Below are 17,865 nucleotides of genomic sequence, written 5' to 3'. Positions count from 1 at the left end.
CACCCACTCGTCACATCCTTTTTTCATCCTAGAATTGTAAACAAATTGCCTGAAGAGCCCAAAGTGACAGAGCTAGTAAGTGATGGAGACAGTAGAACCTATGCTGTGACTGTCTAGAGTCCTGTCTTAACCACAAGGATGCTCCCTTGACAATTTATTCAGGTATAGCCTTACCTCAATCCTACCTTAACATCCCTCAAAATGAACATTAAGTGTATCAGCACTTGACAAAATCTCCCAACCTTGATTTAAAATGAATATGGTGCACCCTTCCCTAAAATTTCTCTGATATGAATAATAAGTGAACCCAAAGATACATCAGTACTTCAGGTTGTGTATTGTGAAAGTATTCTTATTAAAGAAAATAAAAAGAAAAACAAAAGGAAAAAATCCTATTTCAGGAACACAGAAAAGGGATGAAAGCCAAATCCAGGTGAATATACCAGAACTAATTAAGCTTCAGGGGACATAAAACCATCAGGATTAATGCTGCTCTTCAAAAATGGGTACACTATTTATTTCAGTGTCTTTTCTGATTCTGCTTTTTCTCTTCATCTAAAGTATACTGGGAGGTAAGAGGCAGAAACCCCTCATTTTCCTTCCTCTCCTACCCCATATATCAAGCTGAGAAAGCTATGCCACTCTTGGAGTACAAAGTCAAGACAATAACCAACAACTAATTAAGTAGACTTTTATTGCTCTTTCAACTTCAATAACATCTACAAAAAAATAGTTTTCTTCTAACAATTATGAAACAAATTTGAAAGGCAGGATCATTCACATTATAGACTTGGGTAGAGACTTGTACTTCATAAAAATGAAATATAACAGTTCTACAATTTAATGTTTAATTTACTTTGGATTTTATTATAAAAGAAAATATCACTGTAATTATAAAAGTCATAAAAATTGTTAACTGTACTGTGAAATTACACCAAGGTATCAAATATTACACAAATGAACAATAAAATTCAATTTTTAAATGTAGTAAACACTGGAAGATGCCCTCCCTCCTGCAAAAACAAAAACTTTGATAAAGCAACAAAAAGCCACAGCACAAAAACCAATCAATGTGCAAAAAATTATGATTAAAAAAAAACTGGGGCTTAACGAGTACTCTAAATATGAGCTAATTAAATGTAATTTTAAAGATAATCTTTAGATGATTCCATTTCCAACTGTTTTCCTGTAATTGACACTTATTTTACTTTCTAAAGTTAGAAAAGAGACTTTCCATTAAAATTGCCAAATCTTAAAATTTGAACACCATTTTAAACCTTGAAATGTCTTTAAAGTCTTTTTAAATTTACTTTCTAAAAATAAATAATTGTTGGAATAAACAACAGGGCATTTCACATATTTGCACTGCATATGATAACAATGATGTGATATACATAAATAAATTTAAAATATTGCTATTTAATATAAACATTTTGAATTACAATGTTATATCCATGGCTTACATATCCAAAATCTGAGCACTTTAAAAACAGGATTCACCAACTGTTGAGCACATTTACAGAACTCATGTACATGACATAATCCTCTAACTAGCAAGCTCTGGTGGTATACCTCAATTTCAGAGACCATTTTTCTTCTTACAGAATTTTGAACCTGCCTTTGTGAAAGGAAAAAGTTAGAAAGCTATTTTATTCACACAGATACTCTGAGTATGTGGAAGAAACAGAAATGTTTTTTGGATGTAGAAAACAAAAGTTATTAAGTCTGAGTGGTAAACAAATCTTTATAAATACATGCATTAGCACATAAAAATTATATCCTACACATTTTACAGAAGACTTGGCAAATATGAACATTGGTACGCCACATCTTTAAACAACCTAAGAGATTAAGATTGATAATATCACACACATACACACACAACACACTCACTCAACACACTTTTGAAAGACTGTGCTTCATTTCGACATACCTAGTATTATTAAAAAATATATAGAATCATCCTTTTATCATAAGGAAGTTTCGTTCATTGTTTTCTCAAAAGCTGCTATTTTAGATTGAAACAGCCATCAGAAGAAAGTAAATTTCAAATGGTCAACATCAGAATTTATTATAGTCTTTGTAAACAGACATCTATAAATAAATAAAAATATGGTGGAGAAAAGAATATCCTGAGGCGGCTCTATGGCCAGGGTATTCAGTAGCACTAAGCTCTATTCTGAAAATCAAGGCATCTAAGAAAGTGCAGGGCTGTTTATTTGAATTTATTTTGTAAATGGAATATGTACAGGTTTAACTATTTTGCACCTTGAGGTAAATCAGTACATAGCAATTACCACTGCTCATATACACCTATTTAAGGCAACATTTAAAAATCAATATATATAGTAAATTATATCTTTCACTGTCTTGCAATGAATGCTATCCATGATTGTAATTTTCAAAAAGTGGAAGAAATACCATAATCACTTAAAACAAGCAGTCAATTACTTAAACATGAGTTTACCTTTGATCTTCAATGGAGGAGTAGTCATATCATATCATTTTGCAAGTCAAGTAGTCAAAAGCAAGCAGAAACCAATAAGGAATCAGAAACACCGTAAATATTTTGAATGCAGAGAATTTTGCAAGTCATGGTTTTTCTGGCACTGGACAATTACTATACATAGTTAAATAAAATCACAGAAACACTATATCCCAGGTAGTTTTCAGTTTAAATTTTAAAAATCACTTCCTGTAAAATAAGTACAGTTGCTAACCCTTTGATGTCCAAACACAAGGAAATGATGTGAGGAAATCCTCTAGTTTAGATACATCAGGGTATTTTTAAAAATAGCAGCAGATACCGGGACTTTGGAAATGACTATGCTGCTATGAATGAAAAGGAACCACTGAAATGGAAGCTCATAACAATAATCAGCACCATGGGTAATACTCTCCATCAATTGCCAAGAGTCTAAAACTCTTTTTAGGCAGTACCAAATGATGCCATCTACAATTTTCTAAAGAAAAAGCAGCTAGATTTCCAACATCTCATCTGAGGCAGAAGTTGAATCTATTATAAACTCTGACAAAACAGTCTCAGATGGGGAAATTACAATAGTTATTATTTAGTTCAGAATGGATCTAAACACCTCAGAATTGCTAAAATACCAGCTTTTGGCATTTCTCATGATCTTCTATAAGATCAATTACTCATACTTTTATACTTTCATTATAAATGAATAAAGGGAGCATTGGAATTACATTAAATTTTTCATCCTAATATTCATGTCACCATCTTCAGTATTTCTATGGCTTCTCAATATTTACTTGGATTTTGTAAATTATTCTCTTGCCAAATCAGTTTCACAACCCCATTCATCCAGTCCTACAGGCTTCACAAGAACATTTATTTATTTTGTGTGGAGCTAAGAGTATATAAAAGATAGCTAAAACAATTTTCTAGAAGTTAAAAAGGCAGCTCAGAAAAACTAAGTAACAAACACTAACACAAAAAAGGAAGAATGCCATCAATCTGAGCTATACATAAAATGTCTAATTTCCTTTTAAAATAGAAATATGGCAGTGCTTTATATCAAAGATGTAAAATCTATCAACTGCTTTTAGATAATAAACATAAATGCAAGTGAGCACCAAGTATTTACATTAATGATTTACTCTCTATGTATTACCTTTTCAAATGTTTTTATAATATTTAAGTATTGTATCAATTAAAATAAATAAAATATTTTTAAATGAAATTGTGTTTAACCACCTATTAAATACAATCTATGCAATAGAAAGAATTAACAGAAAGTAAAAGGTCAGCCTTAATAATTAATACTGATCACAAACCCATTCGAGAGAATTCTGACTCCTGATTATTAAATCATACTACTTATAAGCAAGAACTTGAACCTGATATAAACTAAACTACTTTAAGAGAGCAATGGTAAAGAACAGAGTGGAAATTGTGAATTTTTAAAAAGTACAGCTATTCAGAAAATAATTTCTACAAAGGTAGCAAAATTTAATTACTGCAAACTGGTATTTTATAGTTTCTAAAATTCATGAAGTTACCAATGGTGCAGGTGCTATTACAAATCATTTGCAATTTTACTTGACTGTCAGAAAGGAACCCTAGATATTAAATTTTAAGCTTTAAAAAAAATTCCTAAAATATAAAGGTTAAAAACTATAGCTTCCTTTCTAGAAAGTTCCCGCTTGACCTCTATGGTCAAGAAAATTCCATCACTTGTGAAACATGACGGGACTCTACATAATGAAATGCACGGAGAAGCCACGGCATAGTACTTTACCATAGCATGGGCATACTGACTCCCTGTTCTTCCTATAAAGCACTAACAAAAGTGAAATAGTCTGAAAATTTTTAGAAACTCAAGTAAAAATTATAAATATATGGACTAAGTACGTATCACTTGAGGTTGATATGAATTGCTGCTGTGAACAAAGAGATTTGAGAAAAGCAGATTGAATGCATTTCCCCACGTCTTTCTATTGCGGAACAGAAAAACTTTCCCCCAACAGAATAAATATTTGAATAAGAACCATGTACCTCACTTCCAAGAGACCATTTCATTATTACACACAATATCCATGGTGCCTACTACAAACTTCAGATTCTACTTCAAAACACCCAATGGTCATGCATAAATAGCATGACATACAATATTGTTATACATAGTGACATGACATACACACACACACACACATACACACACACATTATATATAGAGATATATATATATCTATATATAATTCCTGTTGGTTTAATTCTATAACGAAGTTTCAGCATCCATGTATTTCTTTGATGGTTCATCTTCAAAATTTATTGTCACACTCACAGGTTTTTCTGGACTGTTTAAAACAAAGAATGAGAAAAAAATGATTACTGAAAGAACAAAGACTGGATGTTGAAAACATCCAACAATAAGTATCTGTAATAAACCTTTTGAGATGCTCATTAACACTACTAATTTATGACTTCCTATTATAATTTTACTTTTTTTTAGTGTCAGTAAGTTGAATTAAAAAAGCACAGTAAAAATCCTCAAGTTTTTAAAAATTGCATGTTTTTGCTCGCAATTCATATTTTTCTTATAACTAAAGAGAAGTTATTTAAAGTGAGCCTGTATGTGACTACATTTGATTTATGTTTTACTTCATGTGTGAACACAGTTGTAGTACTGACTTTTACTTCACTGACAAATCCAGCAATATATAAACCTTTGTTAATATAAGCATCAATTTCTTACAATAGGTAACAAATTGACAAAACTGTTGCCCCTAAATCTGGTTTACAAATACAAGACCAACACGCCTACTTATATGCATATATATATGCTTTTTGTTTGTTTGTTTTTGGTACCGGGGATTAAACTCAGGGGTACTTAACCACTGAGCCACATCCCTAGCCTTTTTTTATATTTTACTTAGAGACAGAATGTCTCTGAGTTGCTTAGGGCCTCTCTAAGTTGTTGAGGCTGGCTTTGAACTCATGATCCTCCTGCTTCAGCCTCCAGAGCTGGACAGAATTATAGGCATGTGCCACCATGCCTACTTGGCTTATGTGTTCAAGTTAACATCAAACGCTCTGAGACTCCATGTATATGGATTCAATGATTGATTTTTATTCTAAGACAGGAATATCAGGATTCTGAAAAAAAATTTTACTGAAAAGTACAGAAATACACTATGGGTTGCTGCCTTATTCAAAAAGTCTGAAGGAAAGGAGGGCTCCCAAAGATTTTTCTGTTAAATGACATAGCCAAGACATTATTTTCATGAAGGGAGGAGCAATCCAAATGAAAGGCAAAAGTATAAAAGATATGTTAATATTATTATAAGGCCTTTATGTTTATCATAAAAAAAATTGCAATCTGGCCCAAAGGTGCTGACAGGAGTGTCAGTAAAAAGAATATGAGTTCGGGACGATCCAAAATGACAAAGAATTTAACTTTAAAACTTTACAAAAGAAAGAACCAGCTCAGCTTAGAAAGATAGGACTTGAGAAACAATGATTGAAAAGAAAGACATAAGATAGAGATAATTAGAACAAAGGTTCTAAAGAGAATAGAGAAAGAATGAGAAAAAGCTAATTAATTTTTATCACAAGACAAGAGTTCAGAAAGATAGCAACTAACCAGAAATAGCTACACTGCTTGCATGCCTGGAAATGTTTTGATCTGAAGCCCAGGCAGAATACTCCAACACCCAACACAGCAAGTTATACGAGAGACTTTCTGAATATGAGTAGGACAATGCCTCATTTCTCCAGAGACCTAAAGAATTCCTGAGGTCTCAGGCCTCCAAGTGAGAGCAAAAAGAGAAAAAAGTGTTCCGTAACAAGAAACAACATCAAGGGTTCTCTGAGTTTCAATACATGGTCCATTATGAAACTAAATGCTTTTATATCAATGAATTAATTTTCTTTCCAAATATCTTTAGGGAAAACATTTACCTCACCCGAAGAAATTATACACTTAAAAAAAAAAAACCAGCAGAGCAAAACAAAATGAAATCGTTTTTCTTTATTCTTGGACCATCACAAAACATGACTCAGGTGGTATTCAATTGGAATGTTTAATCTCTTGTAATTATCTTTCTTTATATAGTTTTGACCTACATATTTTTCCATATTTTACTATAAAATAGCTCAAATTAATTTCAAATGATACAACTATAAATTTAAAAAGGAAATTACAAAACACAATCATTATATACATCTGATTATTGTCACAACAAAATGATGGATGAAAGCAAAAAGGGAGAGAAGTAAAAAGGAAAGAAGAGTGGTTTTGATAAGCAAGAATATAAATTAGGTTAAATGTAATGGTTTTACTGCATCAATATCAACATGTTAAGTTGAAAACTGCCAAGTTTGAAAAGGCATAAATAATCATAACTACCTCGTGTTAGATCTGGTTACTTTGGCATTCTCAGTATTCATGGAAAGTGCCTTCCACTGTGCAGTTTTGGCCATTTCATCTGATATATTAACAACTGAGGGATCAACACTGAAGAACAAACACACTTTTCGGTTAGTATATGCAAAAGCATTAATATTGTCTTTCTTTTTTATCTATGTCATTATTTGCTTTCATCAACTTAAAATTGAGAAAATCCTTGCCATGCACTTAAACCAAGGCCTACGAAGATATCAGAATTTGGGGGTTCTATTACAAAGTTCCCATGGAGAATTACATCTTCCTTTATAATCAAAAGGAAGAGTAAGATGAATTTGGCTTCACAATTTGATTTGGGGCATCAGTAGTACTCCTGCAATGATGCCCTGCAAACATCTTGGTCACAAGTAAATTATTGAAATAATATAAAAGGATATATTAATGTGCTTAGGAGTTAAAAAAAACCATAAAATCAATTAGAAAGCCTTTATAATTGGTACAAATTTTAATATCAAATAAATATTACAATATGTAAGGAAAATAATTTTTAAAAACCCTTGTTTTTCATAGCCTTTACAAATCATTAAAAAAAATATTAGAAAAGGTGACACTTCACAATTAAAAATAAACCTCTGAAAATATTTTGACAAAGAAAAACAACTTTATAAATATCACTTTTAGCTGGCATTTACATTTTTGTGTCAAAGTGTTGTTTTATCAAATGTATCAAAATCAAAAGAATGCCCATTTATTATAAGGGACAAATGTAATCATATTCTATGTTTCTATGAGTTACTGCAAAAATGACTTCCCGACCCCAAATCCAATGATGATGATATCCATAAATAATTAATTTGAGGCTCAAGGATATCAGCACAAGTAATATGAAAGTATCATGAATCATGAAGTTATCAGAAATATATTTGCAAGTCCTTTTTTAATGAAAAGAAATGTTTCATGCAAAAAAAAGCTAAAAATGCAAATGTGAAATTAGATCATGTTAAATTAACAATGTGATGGCAGCTGGGTTACAAAAATAATAAATAGTAGTCACTTAAAAGATGTTATCTTTGTTTATACTTTAAATCAGAAAGTTGTTTCAAATTCAAGATTACAGAAAGTGTGACATGGTCACTGAGAAGTCTCTAGGAATGGCGGCTGTACTTTTTACCAAGACTTCTTTTTCAGAAGTACATAAAATGTAAGTGCCCAGTCACAATGGCAGAGCCATCCAATCTGAAACTTTTGCCTAGCTGAGCAAACAATTTATTCACTTGGTTGTGAATTTCAAATAATGAAAGAAAGGAATTCCTGAAGAAGTTTCCTCCTTCAAGTAAGAACTTTCCCATTAGATCAATCTTTTTCAATATAGCATACATTTTACTGAGCCTCAAAGTAAAACTAAATGGAAATTTTTTTCTATATAAATTTATTGTTATATATTTACATTGTTATATAAATTATTTTCATATTTTATAAGACTTTAGGTTTTCCAAATGCTTTCATATTATTATCTCATTTGATCTTCATGGCAAGTAATCCAGAACTATTTAAGATGTAAAACTCTGGCAAATAAACAGGTTAGCCATTTCTTGGCATTCTCAAGGTTCAATTTTTAAGCAAAGCAAAATTATGGTTCATCACTTAAAAGACAAAAGGAAAAACTCAGATATCCATTCTTTTGGTTAAATATCAGACAGTTAAAAATAAAAAAAAAAATTGAAGCAGGCTAATCAACTGGTCAGAGATGTGCATTCTAAAACTGAATTCTCTACAGATAGCTTATCAGAAATGGAACAGATATATGGGAAAAGGTATCGACTCCCCCCCAAAAAAGTACAAGTTTGCATTTCCCAAACTCTGCATCTTTTGTTCTTAAATTTAAATAAATAATGGTTCACCAAAATAAAAACTGATGAATTATACAAAAAAAAATCTATTAATACGTTTTCCATAATATGAGCCCTCAGACCTTTGAAAACTAGAGAGTGCTATAGGGTCTCAAAACATAGGTATATCTGGAAGGTTACCATATGGATTACAATCATTTTATTTTCCAGTGCACACTGACTCCAGTCCTGATAAAGGGTAGAAAGGAAAAAAGCAAAGCTTCCAAGAAAATGGAAATAGTCTGAAACTCGTGTACTGATTTAAAATTTCACCAGGATAGAAAGAATAATAGAAGACAAGTAAAATATATTAGCTTGACATGAGCTTTCATGTAAGGCTCTGGTCCAAGTCCAGCTTTTTCTTCGTTTCTGCCTGTAACCTGGTTGGGCAAGGACCAAGAGACTTCCTTTTCAAACTACAGGAAGCTTCCCTTTAGTTGATAAGATACAGATTTTATCATCTTTTTAAAAACAGATATCACTATTTTAAAGAAGCACTACATGACTTACTCATGGCACCTGACATGTGCATATAATAACTTTTACAAAACAAAGTTCCACCTCACCTGTATTTTAGGGCCTTGACTGGAATTTGCAGGAGACTTCCTCCTTCAAATGGAAGGTGCACAGTGTCGTCATCATCCTGAAGCATTCGTTCAGCTTCCTAAGAGCACACAAGAAGGGGTTACTTCTCCCAGAATACTCCCAGAAGGGGCAGCTACTAAAGAACACCTTAAAGACTTGGAAACCCAAGCTGAAAACATTATTTAAATACATCAACTGTAACTAAAGACTTCATTTTATAATTATGAACGCATACTTGTAGAATAAAGATTAATTTTAAACGGTATAACTTTCGTTTCTGAAAGTGAATCACTAATACTATTTGAAAATCGATTTAACTACTTAAGTTTGAGTGCCAGCTATTATATCGTTATATGATAAGTTAAAATTTTGTGAAATCTCATGTCTCTTATCATATTATGAGGTGAATAAAGCTTCATTTGTATACAGAAGGGTTTTTTAATCTCAGCAATATAGACATTTGAGGCCTAATAATATTTTTCTTATGGCAGGGGAGATAGGGGTGGGGAGATCTGTATCATATATTTTTCAGTCTCCTAGGCATCATCTACCCATTAGATGGCAGTTTGCAGCCCCTTCAGTTGTGACAACAGAGTATTACAAACACTGATAAATGTCTTCTGGAGGGGAAGCCATCCCAGGGTGAGGACCACCTGCACAGCACACATGGCATCAAATTATGGCATGCTAATAATGGAGGCAGGGGATAAGGCAGTAGGAGAGACTGAAAAAGCATTTATATTCTTCTTCCTTACACAGAAACCCCACTTATTTGGAGGTGGCAATATGCCCTGATTTTTAAAATGAAACAAAGAACTCCTACATTAAACTTCCCAGTAACTCAATGGGGCCACATAGTATAAGTAGGACTTACTGAATGAAATTTTTGGAAAGATTCCTTCCTTAAAACACAATTCCAGGGTAAAGTCTACTTTGCCTTTGGTCTTTCCTTCTTCCTGCTGCCTCTAATGCTAACATGATAGCTAGAGTTTAGGAGCCATATTGACCCATGAGGAAAACCTGAGGATGGAAACTACATGATGAGGATGAGAGGAAAGTAACAAGATATCCCTAATAACTGTGGAGCCATCACACTAGTTTGAGAGTTCTACGTGGGAGAATAAATCCTTGTTTTGTTTTATTTTCCCTATTTTGTGCCACTGGGCCTTATTCTAACTGAACAAAAGTAATAAACAGGCAATTTGGCCTAAGTATTTTATAAATAAATTATACAACATTTGGGGAAAAAAAAAATCACCAAAAGTTAATACATTCTCACATATATAACTTTAAAGAAAATAACTCTTAATTTTAAAATTTTGGAGCCTCATTCCAAGTAATATCCTACTTATAATTTTCGTTGAAAAGTAAAGAAAACCAGTAATTTTTCTAGTTCTACTTAAGAAAGACTAACTTTTAAAAAATGTATATCTTTCTTATCTTTGCTTCTCAAAACTCTGAAAAGGAAAACTGAGCAAGAAATTAGAATCAACAAAGCTATATGTTCTACATATACAATCTCTACTTCTTTTTATTAAAGTGACGACCACATTAATAAAAAATAAAACTCAGATTATTAATATTTAAATCTCAGTATACAAATCAACTAGTGGTACATAATAGTACATAGATAAAACCTTTAGTTGGATGTGATGGCACATGCCTATAATCCCAGCTACTTGGGAGGCTGGATCCCTTGAGCCCACAAGTTCTCAACCTGGATTACATAGCTGGGCACTACCTTAAACAAAACAAACAAACAAACAAAAAAAAAAAAGACTAAAGCTTTATTAAATTTTTTTAACAAAAAGATATTTATTTAAATCCCCTTTGATATATCAGATTATTAAAATGCCTTTAAACCTAAAATGTATGCTAAAAATAATATAGTTCATGTATTTAAGGTTAAATCAGATGATAGAGCGATATAGTATTATTTTCTGTTGTCTTATGTTTCAATATGTCTATGTTTCTTTCAAAAAATTCTAATTTTGCTTTTGTTAAATGCACATAGTATGTAACTTTTTAAAAGTATCCATGTGTCAGAGCAATGAGGGGCAAGAGGGTGAAATGAGTAAGAGCTAGCATTTGGGACACATTACTTAACTTCTCCTGCCTCATCGTTATTTACAAAATGGAGATAACAGTCCCTACTTTATAAGCTTCTTATGAGGATTAAAGATATTGATTCAAGTAAATAGTGCTCACTGTATGGTACAAAATATTAAAGAAAGGAATAATGTAAATCTATAATTATTGTTTTTTACCTCTTTTTCTTTTTTCTTTTTGTCATCTTCTTTCTTTTTCTTACTTTCTGGCATGAGATCATCAAGCCAACTAAGTTCTCTCTTTGTGAAACACAGGTCCATGAGCTTTCGTACAAACACCAATGCCAGAACCTTAAAAAAGTGGGGAGGAGAGAAAATAGTAACGTATAATATGAATTATATAATTTAGAGAGGAAAGAAGTATTTAATAAATCTTCTAAATGACAAGAAATATATTTTGTTTAAGATTATTTCATACATTGTCTTATTGCAAAGAAACTGAGTCATATATCTTTTTGAACTGTCTGCTCAAAATTTAAAAAGTACAAAGAAGAAAAAAAATTGACATTCTCCTGAATAAATCACTCACACTCTGCATAGAACTTATAAAGGTTAGTAAGCATTGTGAATATCATAATAAAAAGATGATTTTTATGACTTTACATGAAATTATGTATTAAAAAAAAAAAACTTGCAGTTCAGTGCAGCATGCCTGTAATCCCAGAGACTGAGGCCAAGGCAGGGGACTGCAAGTTCAATGTCAGCCTCTGCACCTTAGCAAGACCCTATATCAAAATAAAAATAAAAAGCAAAAAGGGCTGGGGATGTAGCTCAATGGTAAAGCACCCTTGGGTTCCATCCCCAGTACAGAAGAAGAAAAAAAAAAAAAAAACCCACCTCCTAAGCAACATGATGGTTAGAGTACCTATTGCCAGCACTAGGTTTTAATTTTTCAAACACACTGCAAAAAAGGACATAAAATTGCTTTTCTTTGACTGTGAATAAGCATTTAAACCGCTTGGTTTCTCTCACTTGTTATCTCCTTTCTTTTCCCTGTATTTTCCTATTGGTTTTTATACCTTCTGTTTATGAATTCATGAGTTCTGTGTAACTGGGATTCAAATCCTCTACCTGCCTTGTGTTACATATATTTCTCCCAGTTCACAATATCATTTTCCTGTTTATCATGCCTTTTATGATATAAAAAAACAATTATCTTTTAGGTATACAAATACTCTACTATAATTTTTTTTTTACCATTTAAATCCTGAATTCATTTATATACATGACAGATAGAGTACAAACAAACGTACTTCCAAGAATATACTTAACTCTTCCAACACCATGTATTAAATTTCACCTCTGAAATAATCTGCTTATGATACTCAAGTGATAGCACTGCCATATATTCAGGTAAATTTGTAGGTGTGTTAGTTATTAAGTATTCAAAACAAAGAACATGCTATACCTATTGGTTCAGGTCTTATTATTCTATATCCTTAAATAATGTTGTGAATTGAATTTTGTCCCATACTAAACAAGTTGAAATAATCCCAACTACTTAGGAGTCTGAAGCAGAAGAATTGCAAGTTTGAGGCCAACCTTGCCAATTTTTTGAGAGTCTCTTTCAAAATTAAAGGGAAAAAAATGGGCCAGGGACGTAATTCAGTTGTATAGTATTTGCCTAGCCTGTGCAAGGCCCTGGGTTTAATCTCCCCATCCCCACCCCCTGAAAAGGCAAGCTGAAGTCCTAACCCCCGTATCACAGAATATGACCTTATTTAGAAATAGGAATATTGCTTATGTAAGTAAGCTAAGGTCATACTGAAGTAAAGTGGGCTTCTAATACAATCCGAGTGGTGTCCTTGTAAGACAGTCGAGGGACAACGCAGACATACAGGAAGAACCATGTCACAACAAAGGCAGACAAGAGTTAATGTGGTTGCAAACCGAGGAATGCCAAAGATTGCCCGCAAACCACCAAAAGCCAGTTAATAGGCAGGTACCAACTCCCCTGGGTTTCCAGAAGGAGTAGGGGACTGCCCACACCCTGGACTCGGACATCTAGTCTCCAGAATTGTGAGACAATAAATTTTTGTTTTGAGCTATACAATTTGTAATACGTTGTTCCAGTGTCCTGAGGAAACTAATAGAAACACTATTGCAAAGCATCTTTTCTTTAAATTTCTTATTTTCTTTTTTTCATTTTAGTTTATTCTTAAATATTTCATGGATTTTAGTTATTATTATGAATAAGATGTTTTCTGTTTTTAGCCCTACTACAGAGATAGAAAATATCAACTCATTTTTGTCTTTTTAATTCTAGCCACCTTAATACAATTCTCATTAATTTTATTAAGAGTTTTTAGTCTTTTTAAATTCAATTTAAACCTGGCTATATTTATTTTACATCTTCTTGAATAATAAAAGCAATGCAGGATATACATCTTCCTTTGAATATAACAAACTATGTTCAAAGTTTTAGAGACACATTGTTATAAAAGTCTCCCTTTTGTTACTTTATATAGATTTTTAGCTCAATTTTCTATCCAAGGTCAAATTTCCAAATATGTAAGGTTATATTAATGCCTTTTTAACATGCAATTTAATTGCAATCAGGAAATATTACCTGGATAATTTCTATGGTTTAGTTTTTATAAGGATGTTTACAGCCATGTACATAACCAATTTTTACATGGTATTTATATAAGTCATCTACAGTCTTTATAACTTTTAAACTTCTACATCTGTCAATTTCTGATAAAGATACATTGAAATATCTTATTAAGGACTCATTCAGGGATGTAGCTCAGTGGCAGTATGGGAGGAGACCCTAGGTTCAATATCCAGCCAGAAAAAAAAATTTTTGTTTTAAAGGCTTCTGTCAGGCAAGATGGTACATGCTCTAAATCCCAATCAATTGAGAAGCTGAACCTGCAGGATCATGGGTTCAAGCCCAACCTCGAACACTTTGCCAACAAGGGAGACGGGGAGAAGGAGAGAAAAAACCTGTTGTTTTGAATGCTTTGCTTTTTACATCTGTCTATCTCATTTGTTCAACAAAAATGTTCTAAATTCTGAAATTGTTAAAAAAAATACCAAAGCAGAGCTCTACAGTACAGAGATTTAAAAGTCATTTTTTTTAACTGACCAGAAAATTCGCATTGGAAAACAACTGATTTATAGCTAGAAACAGTTAGTCCACATTGTCAGACATCCAAGAAGCATTAAATGGGCTATTCCTCTTTTCAATAGCAATTATAAATATAAAGAGAATTACAATGAAAATATACATAAACAATCATGTTATTAGACAGTGACCAAAAAAGTCTGAAAAAACCTTACCATCATGGGAAAAACTACTGCGGCAGCTGAAGCCTTTATCACCCATAAAAGAACCAGACAAGTAAGCTGAATGACTGTGAAAATATGGACCTTCCAGAGAGGCACATAGCGGAGGTAGATCAAATCAGGCTGATGCTTGGCAGGCATCCCAAATAACTTTATACGGTCAAAAAACTACATAGAGAATGGAGAAGAAAAAAGAAAGTTTAAACAAAATATCGTTTCTGGTATTTAGGAAATGAAATTCTACCCAATTTTAGAGTTTTCTGTATTAAATTTAAATGGTATGTTCTGATAATACCCGAGATTACTTTCTTTAGCCAAAAATCTCTGGATCCAAGTAGAGAGAGAAATAAATAAATAAAGGCACTGACTTCAACTACTACAATTAACTTAATCAGAAAATTCAAAGCAAAACATTTTAATTTGGGGGGATTAAAATAGATCAATTCACTGGTCATTTCATCTCTTTAACCTTGTTTTCTAATATGTATGATTAAAACAACAATCTGAATGACTTCTAAGGATCTTTCCATATATAACATGGCTTATTTTATAAAAACAACTCAAAGCAACAAGTACTAAATCTTCATTCACTGAAATGAAACTTTGAGCAAATTCATTGGTCTTTTTAAGCTTTAAATTCCTTAATCATAAATTGGAAATAAAATGAGCCCTACCACCTCAGAAAACTGTTGTGAAAATCAAGTGAGATAATTAGATTATTTCTTGACCAATGGGGAGAAGACCCAGGCTAAACTAAAAAAATAAAATAAAATGAAGCTGGTGTCTCTGAGAAGTCTTGCCAGCCACCAGCTGGCACCTTAGAACACAGCCTTGGCATGAGAAGAGGTGATCAGGTGAGGCTAACTATGCTGATCTAAATGTTTTCCATTACCATCTGTGCAAACCTGAGTAAGTTTTATGAGCTTGTTCTCCAGGAATTGTTATAAATAAGACAAGAGAAGGGAAATCACTGGCTACACTGCCTACTTCCTCAATCCCTCTATTTCTGTTACCTGAATTATGAAATTAGGATGTCTTCCTTTCTCCTTCACAACTATCATTTTGAGGATCACAGGAAATATTTTTTGTGCCAGGTCTTCAAATCACATTGTGCCATACAAATGGCAGGCATCACCATTTTTATAGGGAAATTAATACCTACCTTTTCTCCTTAAGTACTGAAACTGCCATTTTACATGTTAGAAACAACATTCCAATCCTTTTGATCCTCCCTCTCACTATAGTAGTCTTTAGTGAGTTTAATTAAAGACAGATGAGGATCACATCAATTCCTGATATCATTCTTTACAGAAAAAAAAATTCGTTGTAAGCAATAATCACTTGGCAAATGTGGATTCAAAGTCATCAGTTAGAAAAATAACCAGCTCTTAAAATACCAAAGAGTTGAGAATAAGTCAGTACCATAATGAAAACAGTCTCTTCAAATTTAATATAGGTTTAACTTTTTCTACAAATTCACTAAATACTTAAGACTTGCCTGAATTCCTTTCAATGAGGAAACTCCCATATAAAGGAAAACACCATACAGAACAGGCATTGGAATAAACTGTAAGTAAAAGGACCACAATTAGAACTCATGCTACAAAAACCATTTCACAGAAATGAATATATGGTGACAGAAGTAAAAGATCAGTGATAAGGATTAGAGCAATTTCACATTTTTACATGTAAGAAACTGCTAATAAACAACAGATCCTTGAAAAATTGCTCATCTTCTACAAAGCAACAGGTTCAGCAGTTAAGATCAAAAGTACGATAGAATACGTGGCTTAAAAGCCTAGGTAATTTTTTTAAAAAAATATTTCTGTAGTGTACTTTCTACATCAGATTGCTGTGAAAATTAAATTACTTCATATACATTTAAAAAACCTGAAAAGCACCTGAAACTCAAAGAGCATTTGTATTACTATGTGCATACCTCCCCTTCATTGCCAATACTGTACATAGCATTTACTAATTACAATAATTGAAATCCACCTCTGGAATAAAATCCTCATTACTCTGGTAGTTAGAGAGATCCCAAATCACCTATCTGGCCCATACCTAGGCATTTGTAGTGAAGCCTGGCTATTAACAGTCCCCATCAATTTACTAAAAAGCATAATGACCCAAGGGAGAGGCCTGTAAGAAAAAAAGATTCAGCAACTACAAAGGAAATTCATATATACCTCAACTCACCAACCTAGTATGTTTTTTTTCTAAGGAGACCCTGGAAGAAAAAGCAGTAATTCATCACCCTTAGAAAAGACCAACTAGGCTGGTTAATTGAGGTGTTAGATAATCAACTCCCCCAGGGAACCTTTTAAAAATATTTATCCAAAAAGCAACTTCAGAATGCTAAGGAACGGGAATGACCAGAATGAATAATTCCTGGAAGTTTTTTAAAGATATGATTATCCAAGTAATTAAAAACAATTCTGTAATAATAATTTTAATAAGTCTAAAAATCAGTGTAATGATATAGAAAATGGTAGAAAAATTCTCTAATAGTGAGATGTGAGGGAATCAAAATGTAAGAATGACTTCAGAAGGTCTGGGATCTGTTAAGCTTGGGTGGGGCGTGGGGTGGAGAGGCAAAAGTACCTGAAGATACTAAAACCAAACAGATACATAAAACTGGCCTTTAGAAAACAGGGAAACAATGACATTGAGGGAGGGAAGGAGGAAGGGAGGCAGGGAAGGAATGAATAAATTTATTTGGTTTTGATGCCTGCACTGTTATTTTTTTACGCAGTAGGATTTAGTGAAATAAGGTGGAGTTCCTGGCCAATACACTGCTTAGTCCTCAGTAAATATTTTTATCATCATAATAGTGATTATGAGTTTACAGAAGATTTACTTTTTTATGATTTAACTTACTCTAATGCATAGAACACTTAATTATAATGACAGCACAAAATGTTAGTACCTTTACAATAAAACTAGAAGTATAAACCACGCAAGGCAGGCGATAAGAGGGAGTGTGGAAATGGAGGATAAACACAAGCATGCTAAACTCATCCTGAAAGATAGGCTTAGATTAAAGGTTCTCAAAGATTTTGATGTCAGAACCCCTTTATACTCTTAAAAATCCTGAGGACTCCTCCCACCCACATCTCCAAA

At 32.6% G+C, this 17,865-nt stretch overlaps 1 protein-coding gene across 16 annotated transcripts in view; it reads right to left on the bottom strand.

The window, feature by feature from the left end:
- Positions 1–677: 677 nt before the first annotated feature.
- SLC4A7 (solute carrier family 4 member 7) overlaps positions 678–17,865 on the bottom strand; it is a 112,372-nt gene continuing 95,184 nt past the window's right edge. For 9 of the 16 annotated variants that reach the window (XM_081283587.1, XM_081283597.1, XM_081283589.1 and 6 more), the window contains 6 exons: positions 16,241–16,309; positions 14,737–14,910; positions 11,611–11,742; positions 9,325–9,422; positions 6,873–6,980; positions 678–4,821 (listed from right to left, as the gene is read on the bottom strand). In XM_081283587.1, the coding sequence (XP_081139713.1) occupies positions 4,740–4,821; positions 6,873–6,980; positions 9,325–9,422; positions 11,611–11,742; positions 14,737–14,910; positions 16,241–16,309 (663 nt within the window). In that variant the 3' untranslated portion in view covers positions 678–4,739. The remainder of the gene's footprint in view (positions 4,822–6,872; positions 6,981–9,324; positions 9,423–11,610; positions 11,743–14,736; positions 14,911–16,240; positions 16,310–17,865) is intronic. The other 7 variants (XM_081283599.1, XM_081283602.1, XM_081283600.1 and 4 more) reach the window with 1 other exon arrangement.

The sequence above is a fragment of the Spermophilus citellus genome (genome assembly GCF_964194105.1).
Source record: "Spermophilus citellus genome assembly, chromosome: 3".
In the NCBI taxonomy this organism is placed as follows: Eukaryota; Metazoa; Chordata; class Mammalia; order Rodentia; family Sciuridae; genus Spermophilus; species Spermophilus citellus.
Note: the sequence above shows the minus strand (reverse complement) of the source record. Positions and strands in the feature narration are given on the sequence as shown.